This window comes from Vigna umbellata, chromosome 7, assembly GCF_029865625.1.
Source record: "Vigna umbellata cultivar VRB3 chromosome 7, Vumbellata_1.0, whole genome shotgun sequence".
In the NCBI taxonomy this organism is placed as follows: domain Eukaryota; kingdom Viridiplantae; phylum Streptophyta; class Magnoliopsida; order Fabales; family Fabaceae; genus Vigna; species Vigna umbellata.
In genome coordinates this window covers 30,942,967-30,966,330 of record NC_142171.1, presented here as the reverse complement: position 1 = coordinate 30,966,330, position 23,364 = coordinate 30,942,967, and the positions used below count along the sequence as shown (strand labels likewise).

At 37.2% G+C, this 23,364-nt stretch overlaps 1 protein-coding gene and 1 long non-coding RNA gene across 2 annotated transcripts; both read left to right on the top strand.

Annotated features, from left to right (window-relative positions):
* The first annotated feature begins 2,885 nt into the window (after positions 1-2,885).
* LOC124837836 (Endoplasmic reticulum vesicle transporter protein) lies at positions 2,886-22,921 on the top strand. The gene is made up of 11 exons (XM_047313292.2): positions 2,886-3,201; positions 3,306-3,388; positions 3,487-3,562; positions 3,670-3,737; positions 7,406-7,490; positions 10,305-10,426; positions 10,525-10,608; positions 12,009-12,155; positions 21,858-21,966; positions 22,052-22,171; positions 22,535-22,921. Exons 1-11 carry the CDS (start codon positions 3,114-3,116, stop codon positions 22,597-22,599), a joined length of 1,047 nt encoding a protein of 348 aa, XP_047169248.1. The 5' UTR covers positions 2,886-3,113; the 3' UTR covers positions 22,600-22,921.
* LOC148195720 (uncharacterized) lies at positions 12,786-20,099 on the top strand. Its single transcript, XR_015780682.1, has 2 exons — positions 12,786-18,280; positions 18,371-20,099. It is a non-coding gene; the product is annotated as an uncharacterized LOC148195720 (long non-coding RNA).
* Positions 22,922-23,364: the final 443 nt, after the last annotated feature.

Here is a 23,364-nt window from a genome sequence, read left to right as displayed (position 1 = left end):
TTTTTGTAGTGCGCTCCCCAGAAGAGAAACCTTCCGCCGGTGTCTCCAAGCTCCTCCGGTAATAATAGTACAGGACAGATTGTTGGTCTTGCTTTCGTCGGGGTTTTCATCATTGCCTTTCTTGCTATGGTTATTTTCTTTTTATTAAGGAACAAGCGAGAGAACAACTATTCCGCGCCCTCCCCTGGAAAATCTAACATAAGAGGAGCCGGTACACCAGGAGGTAAAGCATATATTTTCTGCAATCATCTTCGTTGTTATTGGTGTTCTAACCAATTCCCTTATGCACAACCAAAATATGAACATCAAAACTAATAACAAGAAAAGTTATTGTCTTTTACAATTACCAGTGATATGTTTTATAATTTGTAGCAGTTCTTTAACTATATATATATATATATATATATATATATATATATATATATATATACTAACTTTAACTTTTTCTTGGAGAAACTCATTTCATTCTTCTTTATTATTTTTTTTAAAAATCTTTACGGAGAAGAACCTAAACATACATGTTGTTATCATGTATAATGATTTTGGTGTGATAAAGTGCAGATGTGCATTACTTTGTTGAGGAGCCTGGTTTTGGGAATGGAGCACAACAAGGTGGCATGCATATAAGATCTCCTTCAGATTCGGCTCTAAGCGGTGGTCAGTTAGTTTTTACCTACGAAAAGATTGCGGAGATCACTAACGGGTTTTCCAGCGAAAACATCATAGGGGAGGGGGGATTTGGGTATGTTTACAAGGCTTCCATGCCTAATGGTAGAGTGGGGGCGCTTAAGATGTTGAAGGCTGGTAGTGGGCAGGGAGAAAGAGAGTTCAGGGCTGAGGTTGACATTATCACCAGAATCCATCATCAACATTTGGTTTCACTGATTGGTTATTGCATATCAGAACAACAAAGAGCGCTCTTCTATGAGTTCATTCCTAATGGAGGTGTGTTGAAGTTCGTGTGTGACCACTGACTTTGCATTAAAAAATATTAAATGTTATAGAGAGAGTTTCAAAGTTTCCAGCGTGGCCAAACGTTATCCACCTCGCCTGATTTTTAACGCTGTTTATTTTGGAGGATAAAAAATTATGGTTTTCTTAAGGAGAGAGATCAAAATGTACAAAGTTTGAAATAGGGACGAAAAACAAAATCGCTTGATAGTTGAGGGATTAAAAACATATTTAACCCTATATCTTTGAAAAAAAATAAATTTCAATGGTTGAAATTTAAAGACTAAAAGTAGAGTTAGTTCTATAATTTTTTTTATATAGGATAAGAATTACAAAAGTTATATTTTTTAAAAGTAGGTGTTTTAGTTGGAAAATTTCCAGTAACTTCATTTTTTATAATTTTCTTTTTAATTTGTAGACCGTTTTTAAAATGTAAATATTATGAAGCTAGACCTTTTAAAGTTTTCTAGCAATATAATTATAGTTTTTCCAACAATATACCACAAATATGCCATTATATTATATTTAAATAAAATACACCACTTCTTTTCCATTCGTGTACCTTCTCTCTGGATCTTGATTCGTTGAAAAACTTTTTGACGATTATTTTTATCTTTGGTTTCTTAAATTTAAGAAAAGAAATGATATTCTTAACTTAATTAGTTTTATATAACATCTTCCTATGGTATCTCTCATCAAATTTTCTTAAAAAAAAATCTCCAACTCATTTTAATCATTAAAAAATAAAGAATTATCCATTCTCTTTTATTTTCTCTTCTTATTAATAACAAGATAATCTTACTAATCAAATATTGTATCCAATATTAATTTATTTTGTAGGGTTAAATATGTTTTTAGTCCCTAAACTATTGGCCGTTTCTGGTTTTCGTCCTTCTTTCAAAGTAAGGTACAATTTGGTCCTCATTCTTTTCAAAACGTTCGTTTTAGTCTTCGGAACTTTGGTTTTAGTCCTCATTTTTTGCTAAATGAGGACCAAATTTTTAAATAGTGTTTACTTTTCGAGGACTAAAACGAACGTTTCGAAAAGAATGAAGACCAAATTGAACCTTACTTTGAAAGAGGGACGAAAACCTAGTTTAGGGACTAAAAACATATTTAACCCTATTTTGTACTACAATTTTACTTATTCAGAAAAAGTAAAAATCACACCAACGGATTAAGGACTAATATTGTTTTCCGAAAGGATTTTGAAATGAGCAAGAATATAAGTTATTGTATTCCGAACTTGGGAGTTTCTTTCTCTTTCTGCCCCCTCATGTTTTCTTCATACACCCCAATAAACAAAGTAAAAGGCAAATTTACCCTCATCTTTTTCCCTTCTCTCCAACCGCACCTTCGTACCTTCCTCCACCTTCTTTAGCATTAATGATATTATTAATGATATTGTCCATAATTGCGCATTTGTGCCTGTAATTCATAATACAAATTTGTATTATGAATTATAATATGTAATATAAGTTTGTATCATGAATGATACAATTTAGAATATAATTTAAAATTTTAATTATTTTTAAATTTGTATTACGAATTTTAAAACCTAAAATGTAAATTTGTTTTATAAGTTATACAATTTAAAATATAATTTTTATTTCAGATTTATTTCCAAATTTATATTATAAATTGTATAATCTATAATATAATTTACATTATTTTTTATATTTTGAAATGTAATTTACATTTTATAATTTTTTAAAATTTATATTATAATTTGTATAATTTAAAATGTAAATTTAGATTATGAAGTGTGTAATCCAAAATATATAATTATATCTTTTAACAGTCATATAATTGGAATTTTAAAAGGCACGGGTGCCCAAAGAAAATATGGAAGTACTGGAAGAAATTCCCTGATAACCCCGGTGGACGCTCAAAACACACAGTAGCTAAATGTATAAAACAATGTTTTAAAGGAAAGAAAATGCAACAAAAAATAAGCATATTCCTAAACGCTGTAGAGCGTATTTTGATTATTGGAAGACCAAATCGAGGAATTCAGAAAAGGGAACCCCGTTCGTTCTTTCCGTTCCGTTTCGGTTCCCTTTTCTCTTCTTTCCGATTGAAATTCCTTTTACCTTCCCAATTACCTCACAATTCCTTTCCCTCTGATCAAAAGAGGTTGGGTCGATCGCTGAACGCAGAAGATGGGGATGAAACAAGTCATTAAAAGCCTCGACGCGTTTCCACGCGCCGAGGATCACTTGTTGCAGAAAACCCAATCTGGGGCTCTTGGTATTCCCCCTTTTGCTCCCAATTTGTTTTATTTGAGTTAGTTATTTGTTTGTAACTTTTTCTTCAATTTAATGTTAATTTTTGCATTGTTGTTTTTGTTGCAGTATCCGTAATTGGTTTGATTATAATGGCCACATTGTTTGTGCACGAGCTGGGTTATTATCTTACAACCTACACCGTTCACCAGGTTTTTTTTTCCTTTTCTGCACTCATGAATTGAAATTGCATTCGTAAACAAATATTATGATTGAATAGATAACTAAAAAATGGTTTTGACCTGTGCAGATGTCAGTGGACTTGAAGCGGGGGGAAACTCTTCCAATTCATATTAACATGACGTTCCCTTCTTTGCCTTGTGATGGTTAGTTAGTGAGGTGTTTTGGTCTGTTTGATTTTTTTTTTGGGTAATGATGTGGGGGTTGTGTGTGTATGAAATTCTGAATGTTTGTTCTCTGTGTTTGCGGGCAGTTTTGAGTGTAGACGCCATTGACATGTCGGGCAAGCACGAGGTGGATCTTGATACTAACATATGGAAAGTAAGTTGGTTTGTGGTTCGTAATAATGTACCATGTTTGAAGTGTTTGGAATGTTGTGTCATGTGTTTGTTGAGATATAGTGATACGTCAAAGTATATATTTAGGATGTAGTGCCGAAAGTTGAAGGATGTCATTGAGATGAAGAGATATGTCTAGGCCTGGGTGTTGGGATGTGGTGTGATAGAACCTTGTAATGTATCATTGAGATGTAGAAATGTGTCTTGATGTAGGCCAAAGGTGCTTCATGAGGCCTCAATTTTTGAGATGAGTGTTGCTCATGTATTGTTGAGTGTTCTGTGCTAATTGGCAGGCTGTGTACTGTGTTGTGGCAGCGTTTTATTATAGGTGTCACATTGTTGAGATTTTTAGTGGTGCTGATTGCTGCTGATTACCAATATGAAGTTGTAGTGGTATGCCTAGCTTGAAAGAGAACAATGAAAACATTTATTTATAAATATGTATAGATTCATTGTTTTAGAGGTTAGCCAAATTATATATTCTAATAATTAGGAAATCTTATCATTGTATTTATCATATTAATTTGTTAATTGTCTAATTGAGACACATGGTTCATCATATATTATTTGTGCATCCTAGAATCTCCTACACACCCTGATAGGATACTGGGTGATAGGATAGAAGGCAGGGGAGCCGAACGGTAGGAGGCAAAAGGGAAGCAAGCCGAATGGTGGAAAGCGGTGAAGAGCTGGAGCCGAACAGTAGGAAGCAGGGGGAAGCAAGCCGAACAGTGGAAGGTGGTGAAGAGTTGGAGCCGAACGGTAGGAGGTAGGGGGAAGCAAAGCCGAACGGAAGGAGGTGAAGAGCTAGAGTCGATCGGTTCAAGAGTGACTATCTTAACTGGGACAACAGTTAGGATGGGCGGGAAATAATTATAATAAATAGAGCTATATCGTAGGGAAATATTCAGTATAAGTTAATTATAGTAAATAGAGCTATATCCTAGGGAAATATTTAGTATAAGTTAATTATAGTAAATAGAATTATATCCTAGGAATATTAGTATAAGTTAATTATAGTAAATAGAATTATATCCTAGGAAAATATTCGGTATAAGTTAATTATAGTAAATAAAATTATATTCTAGGGAAATATTTAATATAAATAAAGCTAAATGCTATTGTTTAGGGCATGCTTTTGATTATTGAGTTTGTTAACAGGCAGCTACGCTCTTGTGAGGGAGGTTATGCTCCCAAGTAATTGGAGGAGGTTATGCTCCCAATTACCTTGTTTACTTTTGTTTATTTAGATATTACCATAAAAAAAAGAAGTTCATTTGTTCATTATCATTCGTTCATTGTCTTTTCTACCTACTCTGATCGTGTTTAATTACGTCTCCCACTTGGATACGTAACAATTGGTCTGACCTGCCAGATCGATAGGGAGGAGAAAAGGGCGTGATGGATGGAACTGCCGGATCCTGAGAGGAGTGAAAGGCGAGATGGAGGGAAGAATGAATGCAGTCGAAGGGAAACTGGAGAACATGGGGCTAAAGCTGGAAAACCTGAAGTTGTCCATGGGGGCTTTGGAGGCGGCAATGCAAAAAAATTTCAAAGAACTGATGAGGATGATGGGAGGCCGAGACCGACAACTAGATGACAACTCGGATGGAAGCCAGGGGTCTGTCAACGGAAAAAGGAGGGACTGACGAGATGAAGAGGAAGGCGAGAAAGAGGGTGGTGCATAGGAGCAACCAAATTGGAGGGAAATGGTAGAGTTACCTACGTTTGAAGGGAGTGATCCATTGAATTGGATCAATACGGCTGATAAATTTTTTGAACTACAAGAGGTGTTCGAGGAAGAAAAGGTGCGCCTAGCCTACATCAGTATGGAGGGAAGTGTCGGATACTGGTTCAGATTTTGGAGGGAGAAGACCAGGGACCGTTCGTGGGCGGGTTTGAAGGAGACGATGGTGATTCAATTCGGAGGAAGAAATAGGGGGTCAGTCTTCGAAAGATTGGCGGCCAGCAAGCAATCAAGATTCGTGGAAGAATACATCCAAGATTTTGAAATCTTGGTGCGTCAGACGAAAGGAGTGCCCGAAGAATAGCTGATGGGGTACTTTATGGCAGGATTACAGGAGGGGATTTGTAATCAAGTACGACTGCTTAATCTGCAGGAGTTGATGATCGCCATGAGAATTGCAAGGGATGTTGAGGAGGCCCAGGGCGGGACAAAGGCTGGAAACTGGAGCGTGACAAAGAACCCATCGTCTTTGGAACGAATGAATAGTGAGGAGATAAGGCCTGGGGCAAGTCGCTATAACCCAGTTCGATTGGGAGTCGCCGAGAGTGCGGGGTCAATACAGAAGGAGGGTAGTGATAATAATGGGAGAAACACCAGGAATATGCCTTATTCAAAAGCCCTGAAACGGAGAGAGGAGGGAAGGTGTATCAGGTGTGGGGGACCGTTCAGTCCTGGTCACTACTGCCTGGACAAGAGTTTGAGAGTCGTGATATTGGCGGAGGACGAGGAGGAATTGCCACCACCCAAACCTCCATACCTGAATTGAAGAGGAGCCATGAGATCAAGCTCCCCGGTTCCAACCTTGGGGACAAGGTTGTTCTGCAGCGGGGTGTAATGATAGGATACTGGGTAATAGGATAGAAGGCAGGGGAGCCGAACGGTAGGAGGCAAAAGGGAAGCAAGCCGAACATGGAAAGTGGTGAAGAGTTGGAGCGGAACGATAGGAGGCAGGGGGAAGCAAGCCGAACGGTGGAAGGTGGTGAAGAGTTGGAGCCGAACAGTAAGAGGCAGGGGGAAGCAAAGCCGAACAAAAGGAGGTGAAGAGCTGGAGCCGATCGGTTGAAGAGTGACTATCATAACTGGGACAACAGTTAGGATGGGCGAGAAATAATTATAGTAAATAGAGCTATATTCTAGGGAAATATTCAGTATAAGTTAATTATAGTAAATAGAGCTATATCTTAGGGAAATATTCAGTATAAGTTAATTATAGTAAATAGAATTATATCTTAGGACATATTCAATATAAGTTAATTATAGTAAATAGAATTATATCCTAGGAAAATATTCAGTATAAGTTAATTATAGTAAATATAATTATATTCTAGGGAAATATTTAATATAAATAAAGCTAGATGCTATTGTTTAGGGCATGCTTTTGATTATTGAGTTTGTTGGCAGGTGGCTACGCTCTTGTGAGGGAGGTTATGCTCCCAATTACCTTGTTTACTTTTGTTTATTCAGATATTACCATCAAAAAAAGAAATTCATTCATTCATTATCATTCGTTCATTGTCTTTTCTACCTAATGTGATCGTGTTTAATTACGTCTCCCACTCGGATATGTAACACATCCTTTCATGCTAAGGATTGAATATCTCAAGTGTGAGACTAGATATTCGTGGGTGGTCTAATAACAGGTGGCATGATAGGTCCAATAAAGTTTGCAAAGATAGGCTTTGATACCATCTTATAAAATGTACTATTATGGTACAAAACTCACCTATAAAGCGAGGTTGCATCGACTTATATGTTGTAATTTGATCATATCTCTAGTTTATGTGGAATCTCCAACAGTAAACAATGATTATTGTCTTGTGTCAAGTAAATTTATCTAATAGTTGATACTTGTTAAATTCTTTTATGATTAATAATTATTTACCCTTTGTTTGAACTTGTTGCAGCTTCGCTTGAACATGGACGGCCATATAATTGGCACTGAATATATATCCGATCTTGTTGAAAAGGAGCATACCCATCATAAGCATGGTAATTTCTTGTTCCTTCAATAGCATGGACTTTGTTCATCATTTATGAGAGATTTTTAGTTTTGTATAACTTCAATTCTACTCTAATCTCCTCTTGCAACCAATTCGAAAAGATCCTCATCAAATACTGCCTGTCCAACCCCTTAATAACTCTAGCAAGTCTTTTAAACTATATTATAAATTCAGTTACCGAATTCTCCTGCATCAGAGCACTAGGAGAGAATCTAAAATTGGAGGGCTTGAAAGACCCCTCCTATGATCTTCTATTTATAATGATAGAAAACTGATACAATGAGAAGATAAAAGATCAAAAGACCACCTTAGACTCCTAGGTACAACTCATAGAGTGCACTAAACTCCTAGGTACAAGACTAGTTACTAATCATAATTACAGCAGATAAATGGTTCCCAATGCACTACTTATTACGTATTTCAACAAAAGCCAACACTCATTCGAAAGGGTCTCCCATCAAAACTGGTTGGAAACTTTGAATGAGCATTTTGAAACCAAAACAAGATTGGTTTGGGTTGCACATTTCCCACCATGAAACCAAAATAGTGCATTGCCTTCCATGGCCACCATAATTGCTACCACTTTCTCCTCTTCTTGAACCCCTCTCAAACAGAAAAAGGCGACAAACTTTTCTTATCCATCTTACAAGTTACAACATCTCCCTCAAATATACGAATATCCTTCATTTGTCACAATTCTTGTTTTCCAAGGATGTTGCACTCACAAATTCTTCTTGTATACCTTCAAAGACTTTGGTTCATAGAAATTGCTGCCCTCACACTTTTCCCACATCCTTCTTTCACAACCCTTTTCCACAAGCCACTTCAACTGAGCCATTCGAGAATCTTGTTATTTAATTCTAGCTTCCAAATCCACATCCATTTGGGATAATCTTGCATTCAATCTTTCTTCAAAGCCTTCAAGTAGGTCAATCCTAGTGGCTAGAGTCTTCTCCAATGCCTCCACTCTTGATTCCATCATTCTTGTAGCATCGTGTGTAATAACCCGCAAAGCCTGGATTGAGCTTTGATACCAATTTATAGAAACTGGATCAGAAAACTCAAAAAGGGAAAGAACAGTTGAGAAGTAAACCTAAGAGTTGTGTATAAAAGTTTCAAAAGTACAAAATTTTACACATACACTTCTAGCACTTTAAGGGTCTAGAAATCTCCCACTGACCAACTATCTTTTCATATCTCCCAAGACCCAAAAAAGCACCTATATATACAAGCTTCCCAATGGAACAATATAACCAGTAGCAGATTTCTCAACCGTTTGAATCAAATCAATTAGCTGTCTTTTCTTTCTCCCTTATTTCTTCTTTCACAGACCTTTCAAAAATATTTTTCAAATCTTTGAGTTCTTGGATCTTGAAATCAATAATCAAATAATTATGAATCAACTAAGTAGAGAGGGAAAAGAGAAAGATCAAGACACAACAATCTATACTGGTTTGGCTATCACAAGCCTACATCCAGTCCTCCTTCAATAACCTTAGTTGGGAATCCACTATAATGATTGACTTTACAAGAATACAATGACAACCCTCAATTGCACTCCTCTCACCACTCAAAATAAAAATAGCAAACAAGAGATGAACACCCTCAATCTCTTACAAACACGAGCAATCCCAGCTCTCAAACTTGACTATCATCACACACAGGTATACAATGCACAAATTGTATGCACAGATTGTTGATGAACCTGATCTTTAACACACTCTCCAAGGTGCAGATTGAATCAGAACCAATGTAGTCCAAAGTCTTGAATGAGTTCTTGATTTGTAATCACAGAATGAAGCTTAGACTCTCCAAGAACGTTTCTTGAGATCACCTGTAATCAAAGCTCAACAAAATTGTTAGTATTTGAAAATTGTAACGTTATTGAAACAGGTCTCAAGTCACATATATATATAGGATTTTCAAATCCTGTCGGAGAATAATCGATTATGTTAATTGCATAATCTGTTATGCATTTCTTTCTGTTTTAACAGATTATCTCATGTGTGTAATGGATTAACAATCTTAACAGATTAGGCTATTTGTGTAATGGATTAGACTATTGTTTCTGTTTTAATTTATTATCAAACTTATGCAATCGATTATATTGACATTTAACCATATTAGCCATCTATTTGTCATCCTTAACCGATTATGTTACTTATATAACAAATTATGGCTTTCTCTGTGTTTTAATCGATTATGTAACTTATATAATCGATTATAACAGAGTGATTTGTCCCTGTTTAGCTTTCTAAGTGTTCTGACTAAATCTAACATATTATTACACTTATGTAATCAATTATTTATAACAGAAACTAGATTTCTAATCTATTTTAGGCTTGATTTACTCATCGTTAATGGATCCAAACATCTAGCACTAACATGTTAAAGATATATACATTTGTTATGCCATTTTGTTGTGCAAGAAACCATTTAAACAATTAAGCTATTCATCATAAAAAACAGAGATATAAAGAAGCTAAGCTCCCCCTATCAACACAATCTTTGGTACCTGATCTCTCTTTTGAAGGACCCTCTTGTTTGGATGCTGCCCCTGTTCCCTTCCTGTAGTTTGGTGATTACACTTTGCTGCACCTTTCTTGTTTAGTGCTTCTGCATTTTCTGGATTGTTCTTACCCTGACCTCGGTTTATGCTCACATATTCTATTAGTCATATTCTTCTAAAGTCAAACTGTAGTTTAACTAGTGTGGTTTTCAGGGCTAAACATTTGATTGTGTATATCATATTCTTGTTACGTTTTTTCTTCACCACTTACAGCCTTGTAAAAACTGTGAACAGATGATCATAAAGATCATGATGAGCATTCAGAACAGAAGATTCATTTGCAAAATCTTGATGAATCTACGGAAAATATTATCAAGAAAGTGAAGGAAGCAATAAAAAATGGGGAAGGATGCCGGGTATGAATAAATTGCAATATATGAATTATTTTTGGTGAATTTGCGTTCAACCTTCAAAATTCTTGACATTTTCTTTGATACTATTAATCCTATGGCAGGTTTATGGCGTTTTAGATGTTCAAAGGGTTGCTGGAAATTTCCATATTTCTGTACATGGACTTAATATATATGTTGCACAAATGGTAAAATATTAATTTTTTTCTTATTAATCTTGTATTCATATAGGATATGTTTGGAATAGCTGCGAAGATTAAATTATATGTATAATCAATTATTTATATAATAAAATCAGAATCAGTTTTTGTTTGGGTAAGTTTGAAGTGGTTAAGATAACAGTAAGAAATATGAGAAATATTTGATGATATCATCTTAGAATATTTTAGAGTGTTTTAGATGATATTTTAAAATATTGTTTTAAATATTATGACTTGTTTTCTTATTTAATTAGGATCTTATTATTATAGGAATATGTTATTATAATTAGATTTATCAGAATTTGATTGTTAGGTATATCATCTCCTGTTATAAACTGCACTATTCAAAAGCACAAACTATACTCACGACAATTTGTATCAACCTGCGATCTTGTGTGGATCCAACGACTTCTCCAAGATTGTGAAAATCGAGCAACCCTTCAATTTGTCTCTACTCCCAAGTTCCATAAACGAACCCAACCGCGAAACTGATTGTCATTTTTTGGGGTACGTAGTTGTTCAAGGAAATTAATACTGAATTAATCTGTCCAATGATCAGATTGTTTATGTTCCGACCAAATTCTTAAGGGGACCTCAAACTCAGTTCATATGTTACAACCTTACTGCATAGAAAAGGCTTTTTGTCTTCTAGGTTATTTTGTGAAAGTTGTTTTGGCCGTGCCTGTCTATCCAATAGGATCCTAGGTGTAGGTCTTTTGTTAGCTTTTTTGGTATTACTGTTCAGATTGAGTCTAGGTCTAACAAACTAACACACTTTGAACTGTTTACGTAATGTACTTTAATATAGAGTCATTTGTCTCAAGAGTATACAGTACTTTAATAAAGAGTCACGTGTATCCTTTAATCTTTAGTATAAGTCAAATAGTTTTAGCCATTAGATTAGTTTATTTTAATGGATAAGATTTGGTGTATGTCTTCTTTACCTGGTGTTGACGGATCTCATCCCATGTTTGTATGTGTAGTCAGAGGGAGGGTAAGAGAAGCTCGGTTCTATGAAGAGATAAACCTTCTGTTTAGGGCCGACCCATAAGAAAGCTTTCAATCCTGGATATAACTGATTTGTCAAGGCCAACTATAAGAAAAAGACCCCCACTCTAGATGAAGAGCAATTACAATGCTGAAACTCAGCACAACTAGTTGGGACTTCCAAAAACCATTACCACGTATTTGCAAATTATATCCACTCATTCAGGGATATATTTTCCATTTATAGACTTAATTTGGAATACGCACATAAATTTATACCAATGTGACTTTTTTGTACCTTGTATGACCTTCCTGTCTAAAATTTGCTTAGAAAGATGCCTGTCGTATTGATGAATTCTACTATATCTGATAGTTAACTCAGTTGTGATGGCTTTATGCAGATCTTTGACGGAGCAAAGAATGTGAATGTTAGTCATGTCATCCATGATTTATCATTTGGCCCCAAATATCCAGGACTTCAAAACCCACTTGATGACACAAATAGGATTCTGCATGATACCAGTGGAACATTTAAATATTATATAAAGGTTTGTGCTTTGAGCTCTTAGTAACCTTTCTACTTAGCCTAAGCAACAGTGCAGGTGACCCTCGTTATTCCTCCATGCTGCTCTGATAGTTTGGAGGATGCCAATTATCTATTTTTCTCCTCCTTTTCCTTTGTCTAGATTGATTCTTGCCTGCCTTCTGATGAAATGGATTGACAAATATTTGTTGCGTCCTCTTAGTATAGCCATGTACTGAGATCCAATATAAATCCAGATAATTGAATTGGAATTGAATTCAAAAATATTTTCTGAAAGTTCAGTTTTGAATTTTGTAAATCTAAATAATTCAATTGGATTTTAAATTGAAAGACATATTTTTTAAAAGAAAATAGTTTGGATGTTTATAAAAATTTGAGACCAATTTTAAATTTGACATTCAAAATCGGTTTGAAATCTAAAATAGTTTTAAAGTAATACATACATACCTACATACATCTATATATATATATATATATATATATATATAATATATATATATATATATATATGTATGTATATATATATTTTAAGAATATTTTTTATTTAGAATGAAATTGTCATAATCTTTCACATTTATTAATTATGCAATTAATTAGTAATCTAAAAACAAACTAGTTCTTTATATTTGGCACATGCTTTCTTTAGAACTAGGTACAATGTTTTACATGTCTTAAATGGATGTGCATGTCACTTGTCGCTTTCTAATGAGACCAAATAGTGTATTACTACTTAAGAATTAAGTTTTGAAATGGAAGGATAAAGAAATACCAATTACTATATTTTAGTACAAAATTGTATAACTAAATATAAAAGTAACGTTTGCTAAACATCAAGATATTTTTAGTTGGGTTGGCCCTTGTGTAGGTTTATGATAGATTTCTTTATTATAGGAATCTATCTCACTCGCACTTAACACTCACAAGCACAAAAAAACTAGAAAACAAACTCTATATTATTCTTGTATTCAAAAAATATGAATGTACAACACCACACTTCCAAGGGAACACTTTCCCTTTACAGGAACAACCTCCTATCTATACAAAGAATATCAAAAGCTAATCCTTAACCATAGCTCTCAGCCTTCTTATAAAGGACACCTCTAACCCAACCAACTACTTGCAACCAACCCCTAAATGCCTAACCCTTTCAATAATTTCTCTTCCTCCTCTCATAAACCCTTAATACCCTATCATTACCTGCCTCCTCATGAACAACCTTGTCCTCAAGGTTGAATTCGAAAACTGCTCCTTCATGGTCAGCTCATCCTCCCAAGTTTCTCCTTCTTTTCCACCTTCCTGCCACTCAATCAACACCTGTGGCACCAGATCCTCCTTCTACTGCTTCTTCCTTCTATTCAACACCTTGAGTGGCCAACATATTGGCCCTCCTCCTTGTAAATCTTCTGGCAAGTCTCTCTGTACCTACTGTGTACCTACTGCCAGCTTTAGTTGGGATACATGGAATACGGGGTGTATTCTAGCTGTTTTCGGAAGCTGAAGTCTGAAAGGCACTGGTCCAACCTGTTTAATCACTTGGAAAGGTCCATAGTAGCATGCTGAGAGTTTTGGATGCAGCCTAGTGGGCGTGACGCTTGTCTGTTGGATCTGATCTTCAGATAAACCTAGTCCCCCTCATTTATAGTCGCTGGTCTCCTTTTTCTATTGGCATACTTAGCCATCTAGTCCTACACTCATGCCAAATGATATCTAAGCTGGTTCAACGCTTCATCCTCCACTATTGTTTCCCCTGGCACAAAACATGTTAGAGTTGGTGGAGATCGCCCATAATCTGTCTCGAAGGGAGTACACTTGGCAGCTCCCTAATAACTGGTATTATACCAGTATTCTGCCCAATGCAATATCAAGCTCCAATTTTTTGGCTGCTCCGAGCTAAAACAACGCAGATAAACCTCTAGTATCCTGTTGAGCACTTCGGTCTGCCCACCCGTCTTTGGATGATAGGCAGTGCTCATAAGAAGCTAGGTACCCTGCAGCCTAAAGAGTTCCTTCCAAAAGAGTCTTAAGAATGTAGGATCCCAGTCATTCACAATTGAAGTTGGTACCCCATGAAGCCTAACAATTTCCCTTACAAAAACCTCTGCTATGGACTTGGTTTTTAAGGATGTTTGATGGGTATGAAATGCCCATATTTTCTCAGCCTATCCACCACTACTAACACTGCGTCGTACCCATGGGATTTGGGTAACTTCACAATAAAGCCCATGCTGATATCCTCCCATATTGCTTGAGGAATGGGTAGTGGTTGTAGCAGCCCTTGGGAGGATGATGCTAGGTACTTGTGCTACTAGCAAAGCAAGCATGCTGCCACAAAATCAGTCATTGATTTCTTCATGCCAATCCAATATAGTGATTGTGCTACCTTTTTGAAAGTTCTGTATACCTTTGAGTGTCCTCCGGTAGGGGTGGCGTGAAACTCGGCCAGCAAGCATGGAATCCAGGCTGACTGGGCAACACCAAGGCTGTGGTAATAGCCTCCTTTAAGGCCTTCATAGTAGCTGTGCCCTGTTGTGACCACCTGATTTGCCCTTTCTTCAACAAATCAGTCAACGGCCTAACTATCTTGTCATAGTCTCTTATAAACCTCCTGTAATAGCTCGTAAGGCCTAAGAAGGCTTTCAACTCTTTAATGCTTTTAGGTTTCGGCCAATCTACCGCTGCAAACACCTTTTCTCCATCCATCTTCACCCCCGCTTCTGAAATCATGTGACCCAGATACCTGATGTGCCTCCTTCCAAATTTACACTTGTTTGCAAAGAATTGTTGTTGGGCCAACGTTTCCAGCACCAGTCTGAGGTGTGTCTTAAGCTCTTCCCATGTCCTACTGTAAATCAATATGTTGTCAAAGAAGACGAGGACACACTGCCTCAGAAAAGGCCTCAAAATGGTGTTCATCATGCAGGGGCATTGGAAAGCCCGAATGGCATAACCAGGAACTTGTAGTGACCTTAGTGAGTTGTGAATCCTGTTTTCTTGATGTCGTCCTCCCTCATACGAATTTGATTGTATCCAACTCGCAAATCCACCTTCGAAAAGTATGTTGCACCCTACAGCTCATCCAACAACTCTTCAATCACCGATATTAGAAATTTGTTGGGTATTGTAGTTGTTAGGATATTTATCCTATTTTATCATGATTATATTGTGTCAAGGGTTACCCTATTTATCATGATTATATTGTGTCTAAGATTACCCTATTTATCATGATTATATTGTGTCTAGGGTTACCCTATTTTTCATGTACTTTTGTATCAATTTATTCTTATAAATAGAAGATTGTGAGAGGGATCAATCAAGCCCTCTAGAATTATTTTACAGTTTAATTCTCAAGTTGGTATTAGAGCGGGTCGAGCCCGCTCTGGTTTCTGTCTCGTAATATCTGTCCGGCGCCATAGTCCGTCGTCGCCCGCCACCGTTCGCCGCCGGCCACCGTCTGCCGCCGGCCACCGTCTGCCGCCGGCCACCTTCTGCCGCCGGCCACCGTCTGCCGCCGGCCACCTTCGTCTGCCGCCGGCCACCTTCGTCCATCACTGGCCACCGTCCGGCCACCATCCGCTGCCGGCCACCGTCCGCCGTCGCCGGCCACCGTCGTCCATCGCTGTCACAGTTCCATTCGTCTAAACCCTTAGGGTTTTCTTGTTCCTCGCTGGTACTATTCGTCTTCTTCAGAAATGGCGTCTGGCAGTACTCTTTCGTTCTCCGGAAGTCCATCAATTACCTCCGAGAAGCTAAATGGAAAAAATTATCTTTCATGGTCTGCTACCGTTGAAATGTGGTTCCTTGGCCAAGAGCATTATGACCACCTTGAGTGAGATGGAAGCCATGTGCGTACTGAAAAAGCTGATAAGTGGAAACAAACAGATTTCCAGTTGTGTGCCCTGTTATGGCAATCAGTGGAACCCAAACTTCTTGTATCTTTGAGGGCTTTCATAGCATTTCACTCCTTTTGGAAGAAAGCCCAAAGCATTTATGCCAACGATATTCAACGTCTCTATGACACTACGAACAAGCTTGCATCTCTTAAAATGGCAGACCATGATATGGTGTCCTTCATGGCTGAAGCCCAATCTACTGTTGAAGAACTCAGGATGTTTTTGAAAGTGGACCCATTAGAGGATATAAAAAAGAAACTAGAAAAATTTTACATGGTGTTGATCCTTCGTGCCCTACATCTCGATATTGGTCATCTCAGACATCAACTTCTAACTAGTCATGAGGTCCCCTCTATGGAAACATTGACCACTCGCCTTCTGCGTGCCCCGGTACCTCAAACTCAAGAAGCGCATGAACTAGTGGAACCTTCTGTCATGGTTGCCACAGGAGGAAGTGGAGGACATGACACTAGAGGAGGAGGACGAGGAGGTCGGGGACGTCCTCAATGCACATACTGTAAAAGGATAGGTCATACTCAAGAGAATTGCTACTCCTTACATGGTTTCCCTTCCTAAACCGCCAATATTTCGAAGACTGAAACTTCCACTTCTATGTTTTATGAGGATGAATATCAAGAGTATTTAAGGTTAAAGTCTAATAACTTGGCACAACCATCTCAATCTTCCAGTACATCAACCGTCTGCGTTTTTCAATCTATGGAAGGTCAAAATTCATGGGTAATTGACTCAGGTGCTTCTAATCACATTTGTGGTAATACCTCTTTGTTCTCATCTATTTCCTTTCGAAAAAAACCTCATTTTATAACCCTTGCAAATGGATCTAAAACTTCCTCCAAAGGAGTCGGTCATGTTTCTTTGTCTCCCTCCCTCAATTTCAACTCAGTCTTTTTTGTCCCTAATTGTTCTTTTAGTTTAATTTCCCTAAGCTAGTTGACCAAAATGTTAAATTGTTCAATAACCTTTGATCATAAATCTTTTGTTATACAGGAGCGTGGTTTGGGGAGACAGATTGGAGAAGGATATAAAGCTGGCGCATTATACCATTTTGGATCTCGTCCAAGGGTGTCTTGTGTTGTTGCTCCTAATCCTAAAGTGCTACATGATCGACTTGGCCATCCTCATTTGTCCAAATTAAAAAAGATGTGTCCTGAAGTTAGTGGTCTCCAAACCTTAGAATGTGAGTCATGTCAATTAGGAAAACATGTTAGATCTTTCTTCCTAAAAGGTCTCAATCAATATATAATTCTAGTTTTTCCATCATCCATTCTGATATATGGGGACCTAGTCGTATCTCCTCCTTTGGTTTTAGATATTTTGTTACCTTTATTGATGAATATTCAAGATGTACTTGGGTTTATCTTATGAAAAATCGTTCTGAATTATTAGCTATCTTTACCTCTTTTTTGAATGAAATTAAGAATCAATTTGGTCAAGTAATCAAAATATTAAGAAGTGATAATGCAAAAGAGTATTTTTCATCCTCCTTTTCTGCCATCTTGAGTTCCCATGGTATGTTACATTAGTCTACTTGTCCTCATACACCGTAGCAAAATGGTATAGCAGAACGAAAAAATATACACTTGGTTGAAACTGCTCGTACCCTTTTGTTTGGTGCCCATATTCCTGTCCATCTCTGGGGGATGCCATCTTAACTGCATGTTATCTTATTAATAGGATGCTCTCCTCCTCTCTTGATAATAAAGTCCCTTTCTCCATTTTGTTTCCTAATGATCTTCTCTTTCTTACATCTCCCCGAGTGTTTGGCTGTGTATGTTTTGTTCATGACATGTCTCCAAGTCTAGACAAACTCTCCGTTCGTGCTCTCAAATGTGTCTTCTTAGGCTATTCTCGACTTCAAAAAGGATATCGGTGTTACTCTCCTGAAATTAAGAAGTATTACATGTCTGCCAATGTCACATTCTTTGAACATACTCCTTACTTCTCTCCATCTGTTTAGGATGTTTCTATCCTTCAGCAGGTTCTTCTATTCTAATGGCTGAGTCAAATAGCTCCACTGTCTCTGTCATTCCAAGTCTTGATCACAATCCTTCTACACCCATTTCTCCACATATTGAGATCATCTCACACAGGGCCCCAATGGATAGTCCACCTCCCCAAGACAATGGTGAATCTCCTACTTCAGATTCTTCTCCCTCGTCACCTCCTCCCATGCCTCCAGGTGAAAATGATTTAGCATGGCCTATTGCCCTTAGAAAAGGTACTCGCTCCACTTGAAACCCTCATTCCATTTATAATTTTCTAAGCTATCATCGATTGTTGCCCTCCTATTTTTCTCTTTTATCCTCAGTGTTGTTATACCCAAGAATGTGAAAGAAGCACTTGATCATCCTGGATGGCGACAAGCTATGATTGCAGAAATGTAAGCTCTTGACCACAGTAATACTTGGGAGCTGATGCCCCTTCCCCCAGGCAAAAAGGACAGTTGGTTGTCGATGGGTGTATGCAGTTAATGTCGGCCCTGGTGGTGAAATTGATCGGCTCAAAGCTCGGCTTGTTGCAAAAGATTACACTCAGGTTTATGGTCTTGATTATTGTGACACTTTCTCTCCTATAGCCAAGATGACTACTATTCGCCTCTTCTTTGCCATGACAGCCATTCGTCACTAGCCACTTCATCAATTGGATATCAAGAATGCCTTCCTACATGGTGATCTTGAGGAGCAACCTCCTGGGTTTGTTGCTCAGGGCGAGTCTGGTATGGTATGCAAATTGCATCGATCTCTATATGGCCTCAAGCAATCCCCACGTGCTTGGTTTGGAAAGTTTAGCTCCATTGTTCAAAAATTTGGGCGCAGACCATTTAGTTTTTTACTGTCATTCTTCTCTCTGGGAAATGTGTTTACTTAATAGTATATGTTGATGATATTGTCATTACAGGAAATGATGCTGTTGGAATATCTCAACTAAAAAGAGTACTTGTGTAGACATTTTCAAACCAAGGATCTTGGAAGTCTCAAATACTTCTTAGGCATTGAAGTAGCGCAACAAAAGATGGAGTTGTAATCTCCCAAAGGAAGTATGCTCTTGATATATTAGAAGAAACATGCATGATTGATTGTAGACCGGTATATAGTCCCATGGACCCAAACCAGAAATTAAGGACAGAAGAAGGTGAATTATTCTCCGATCCAGAGAGGTATAGGAGGCTGGTTGGAAAACTGATTTATCTCACTATTACAAGGCCAGATCTATCCTTTGCAGTTGGAGTGGTTAGTCAGTTCATGCAGGCTCCATTTGGAATGCTCTCATTCGCATTCTAAGGTAAGTATAGAAGGCTCCCGGGCAAGGATCATTATATGAAGATAAAGGAAGCATTCAAGTCTCTGGGTATTGTGATGCAGATTGGGCAGGTTCACCTATTGATAGACGGTCTACTACAGGATATTGTGTTTTTCTAGGAGGAAACATTACTTCATGGAAAAGTAAGAAACAAAAGGTAGTAGCTTGATCAACCGCAGAAGCTGAGTATAGGGCAATGGCATCACTAACATGTGAACTTATATGGGTGAAACAATTCCTTCAAGAGGTTAAATTTTGTGACATCCATACTATGAAGATGAATTGCGACAATCAAGCTGCTCTCCACATTGCATCAAATCCAGTGTTTTACGAGAGGACTAAACATATAAAAATTGATTGTCATTTTGTTCGTGAAAAGTTGTTGACTAAAGAAATATGTACTGAGTTTATTGGGTCAAACGATCAACTCGCAGATGTATTGACCAAGTCATTAAGGGGTCCTCGGATTGAGTTTATTTGTTCCAAGCTTGATACATGCAATTTGTATGCTCCAGCTTGAGGGGAAGTGTTAGGATATTTATCCTATTTTATCATGATTATATTGTGTCAACGGTTACCCTATTTATCATGATTATATTGTGTCAAGAGTTACCCTATTTATCATGATTATATTGTGTCTAGGGTTACCCTATTTATCATGTACTTTTGTATCAATTTATTCTTATAAATAGAAGATTGTGAGAGGGATCAATCAAGCCCTCTAGAATTATTTTACAGTTTAATTCTCAAGTGTAGCCTTGTTGAGATCTCTGTAATCAATATAGAATCTCCGGTTGCCATTCCTTTTCTTCACCAAAATCACAAGGCTGGAGTAAGGGTTGTTGCTAGGCTTGATGATGCCCATTTCTAACATTTCGGCCACTTGCTTCTCTATCTTAGTCTTCATCAAGTGCGGATATTTGTAAGGTCTCACATTGACTGGATCTATTCCTTCCTTTCTGGGTATTTTGTGGTCTAAAAGTCTGACCGAAGGAAGTCCTTGGGGTTCCCTGAAGTCCCTCGGGTTCCCTGAAAATCCCCTCAAACTTGCCTAGGATTTACTCCAAATCTTCAGCCTGATCGTGGGTCAGCTACGCCATTCCCTCACCTCAATCTTCTAATTCTGTCCGACCCAACCCAAGATCAAGGTAACCACCTCTATCTCCGTTTCCTTCAACAATGCCTCTGGGGATACCACCTTTTTGGTTAAGGTAGAGTCCTCCTTGATCAACACCTCCTCATCTTTCTGACCAAATTTTATTGTCAGATTTCCCAAGTTTATTTTAACCAATATGAGATCTACCCCTCCTAGCTCGAATAGGGAGAATTTCACCATAACTTCCACTCCTTCCAGGACCAACGAGATGTCGTTACAGCATCCTTGGGTGGTCTTCCTCTGCCCATCCCCGAGACACCTTATAGATTGAGTTTTAGCTCTTTGTGAAGGAGAAACCCTTGGAGGAGAGAGTGCTCTCCTATTTTGTTTTCTTTTTAGTCTATACAGTAAAAATATTACTCTTCTTTCTCTTTTCAGTTCTGTGTTCCTAACAGATTGTCTGTTACTAATTTGTGGAAATAAAAACTTAACATCTATCAATCAAGTGCACAGAAAGGCCTAAGAGTCTGAGTGCACAGAAAGGGAGAACACTTGTAATGTTTTGGTTGAAGTGCAAGTGTCCAATATACACTAGCATGTACCAACACAATTGAACTTTAAGCTTACCATTCCCTACCAGTAGAACTCATAAAAAGGCAAAGACAACACCAAGATCTGAAAGAATTCAACCCAAGTGGAATAGCAAGGTTGGATGCATATTATAGAACCTGGTTTGGTGATTCTAGCCTGTAAATGTACAAACAACGTGGAATTTTTGCTGGAAAGAGCTGGATTTCTATTTTTCTAAATTTTGGTCTTGTCTTCCGGATTTTGAGTCAAATAGAAATTTAACTTGTATAAAAACCAACATATTCTTTATTTTGTTAAAGAAAATAGCGAGATTCTTGGGGGTGAGTTCCATGTTTAAATTTCACAGCAGAGAAAATATTTATATTAAGAATCATAAATGCAATGGTAATTATAAATAAATGCAAGAATATAAAGGTACTCTAATTAACATAATTACATAAGGTAATATGCCTTAAGTAATTTGTTTATATTGAAATCTAGCATCAGTTTATGATTTTGGTTTTTAGCAGAGTTGCTCTTTGTAGAATGCTCAATACAATCACTCTCTCGGATTTAAAGTCTGGTTTATATATCCTCAATTTATAGTACTGGTCAGACTTCTTTCTTATCAGCCACAATTAAGTAAATATTACTTTGAATGCCCAACTTCTCTTCCTTTAATCTGCTGGAAAAACTAGCAACTCCTGAAGTCAGAATTGAGGGTATTAATAATCACATAGCCCTTAACCTTTAGTATAATTTAGTGACTGTAATTTTTAATTCCAGCATCTATTTTGGTAAAATTCATAAATTTCCTAAACTGATGCAGGTTGTTCCAACCGAATATAGATATATCTCAAAAGAAGTTCTACCAACTAATCAGTTCTCAGTATCAGAATATTATTCACCAATTAATCAGTATGATCGGACTTGGCCAGGTTCGTTTTATATATTTAACATTGGCTTTGTTAATGTTTTGGTCTAGATCTTCATTATTGTTTTCCATTTATACTTTGCATGCAGCTGTCTACTTTTTGTATGATCTATCACCCATTACTGTCACTATCAAGGAAGAGCGCCGGAGTTTTCTCCATTTTATTACTCGGCTATGTGCTGTGCTAGGTGGAACCTTTGCTGTGACAGGTTTTGTTCTTAATTACTTACTCTACTGTTCTTCTTCCATTGATCATTGCATCCATCCACACGGTTGGCCTATATTTTTCCGCCCCAAAAGTGAATTGTTGTTTTAGGTACTCCAGGGACAATAAAATAGTAAAGTTTCCGCCATATGATCATTTCTGCTGGTTTTAGCATAGTACTTAAGTCAAACCACATTAGTTGATATGATTTCATCAAAAGGATTACAAAATTATAAGATTTTCAAAAATTAGTTCTGATATCATATGTTAGTTTTCTGGAGTCTTTATCCGCTCAAATTCTTCCTGCCGCAGTCTACTCTGTTTCTTTGACTCACGTTCTTGTCTAAAAGCTTATTTATAACGACAGGAATGCTTGACCGTTGGATGTACAGACTTATTGAAGGTCTGACTAAATCAAAGTCTAAACGGTAGATCATGAAAGCCATTATACGTCCTCAACCAAGGGATTTCAGGCACTGTATGGAATTTACTGCCGCCAATTATTTAGAAAATATTGGTGGCACAGTTTAATCAGGCATGAGGTTTTAAACACGTGTTCATACAGTTGCATGTATTGTCTGACATCAATGACTAGCTGATCCGATCCTTTTCTTTTTGGATGAATGTTTTGGGGTTCGATTTGAGTGGTAGACAACATTGTACAACATATTCTTATCAATCAAGCCTGTGGAATTTACATAGTAGAACTCAAATTTGGAATATAGTGATTATGATAGGTTGTCTATTTCTCGTAGTTGTGCAAGTTCATATTTGGATTTCCCTGATTATATTATTCCAAAGTGGCAGAGGATTTTTCTGTTGGTAGGGCACTGCACTCAAAAGAGATTGGAGTATTTAAGTCAGTTTGTGTTAGGTTTCTTGGTCTCAAGAAACCTAGATACTATCTCAAAACAAATAATCACAACTGATTTATGAATTCTTACTATAAGGAAACAGTTTTATTGAATGGAAGTAAACGAAAAGTAATTAACAACAATCAAAGAAAAACATTCTCTTACACAGGACAAGTTTTTGTAACAAAACATTCCACAACTACCAAAATATACACCCACCTCTTTAAAAAACATAAATGAAAAGCAAAGAAAATCGTCAACTACTAAACAAAAACTACCCCTAACTACTATGAAACTCCTCTTAACTCCCTCAACCACTACTTACTAACTGCCATATTTAATT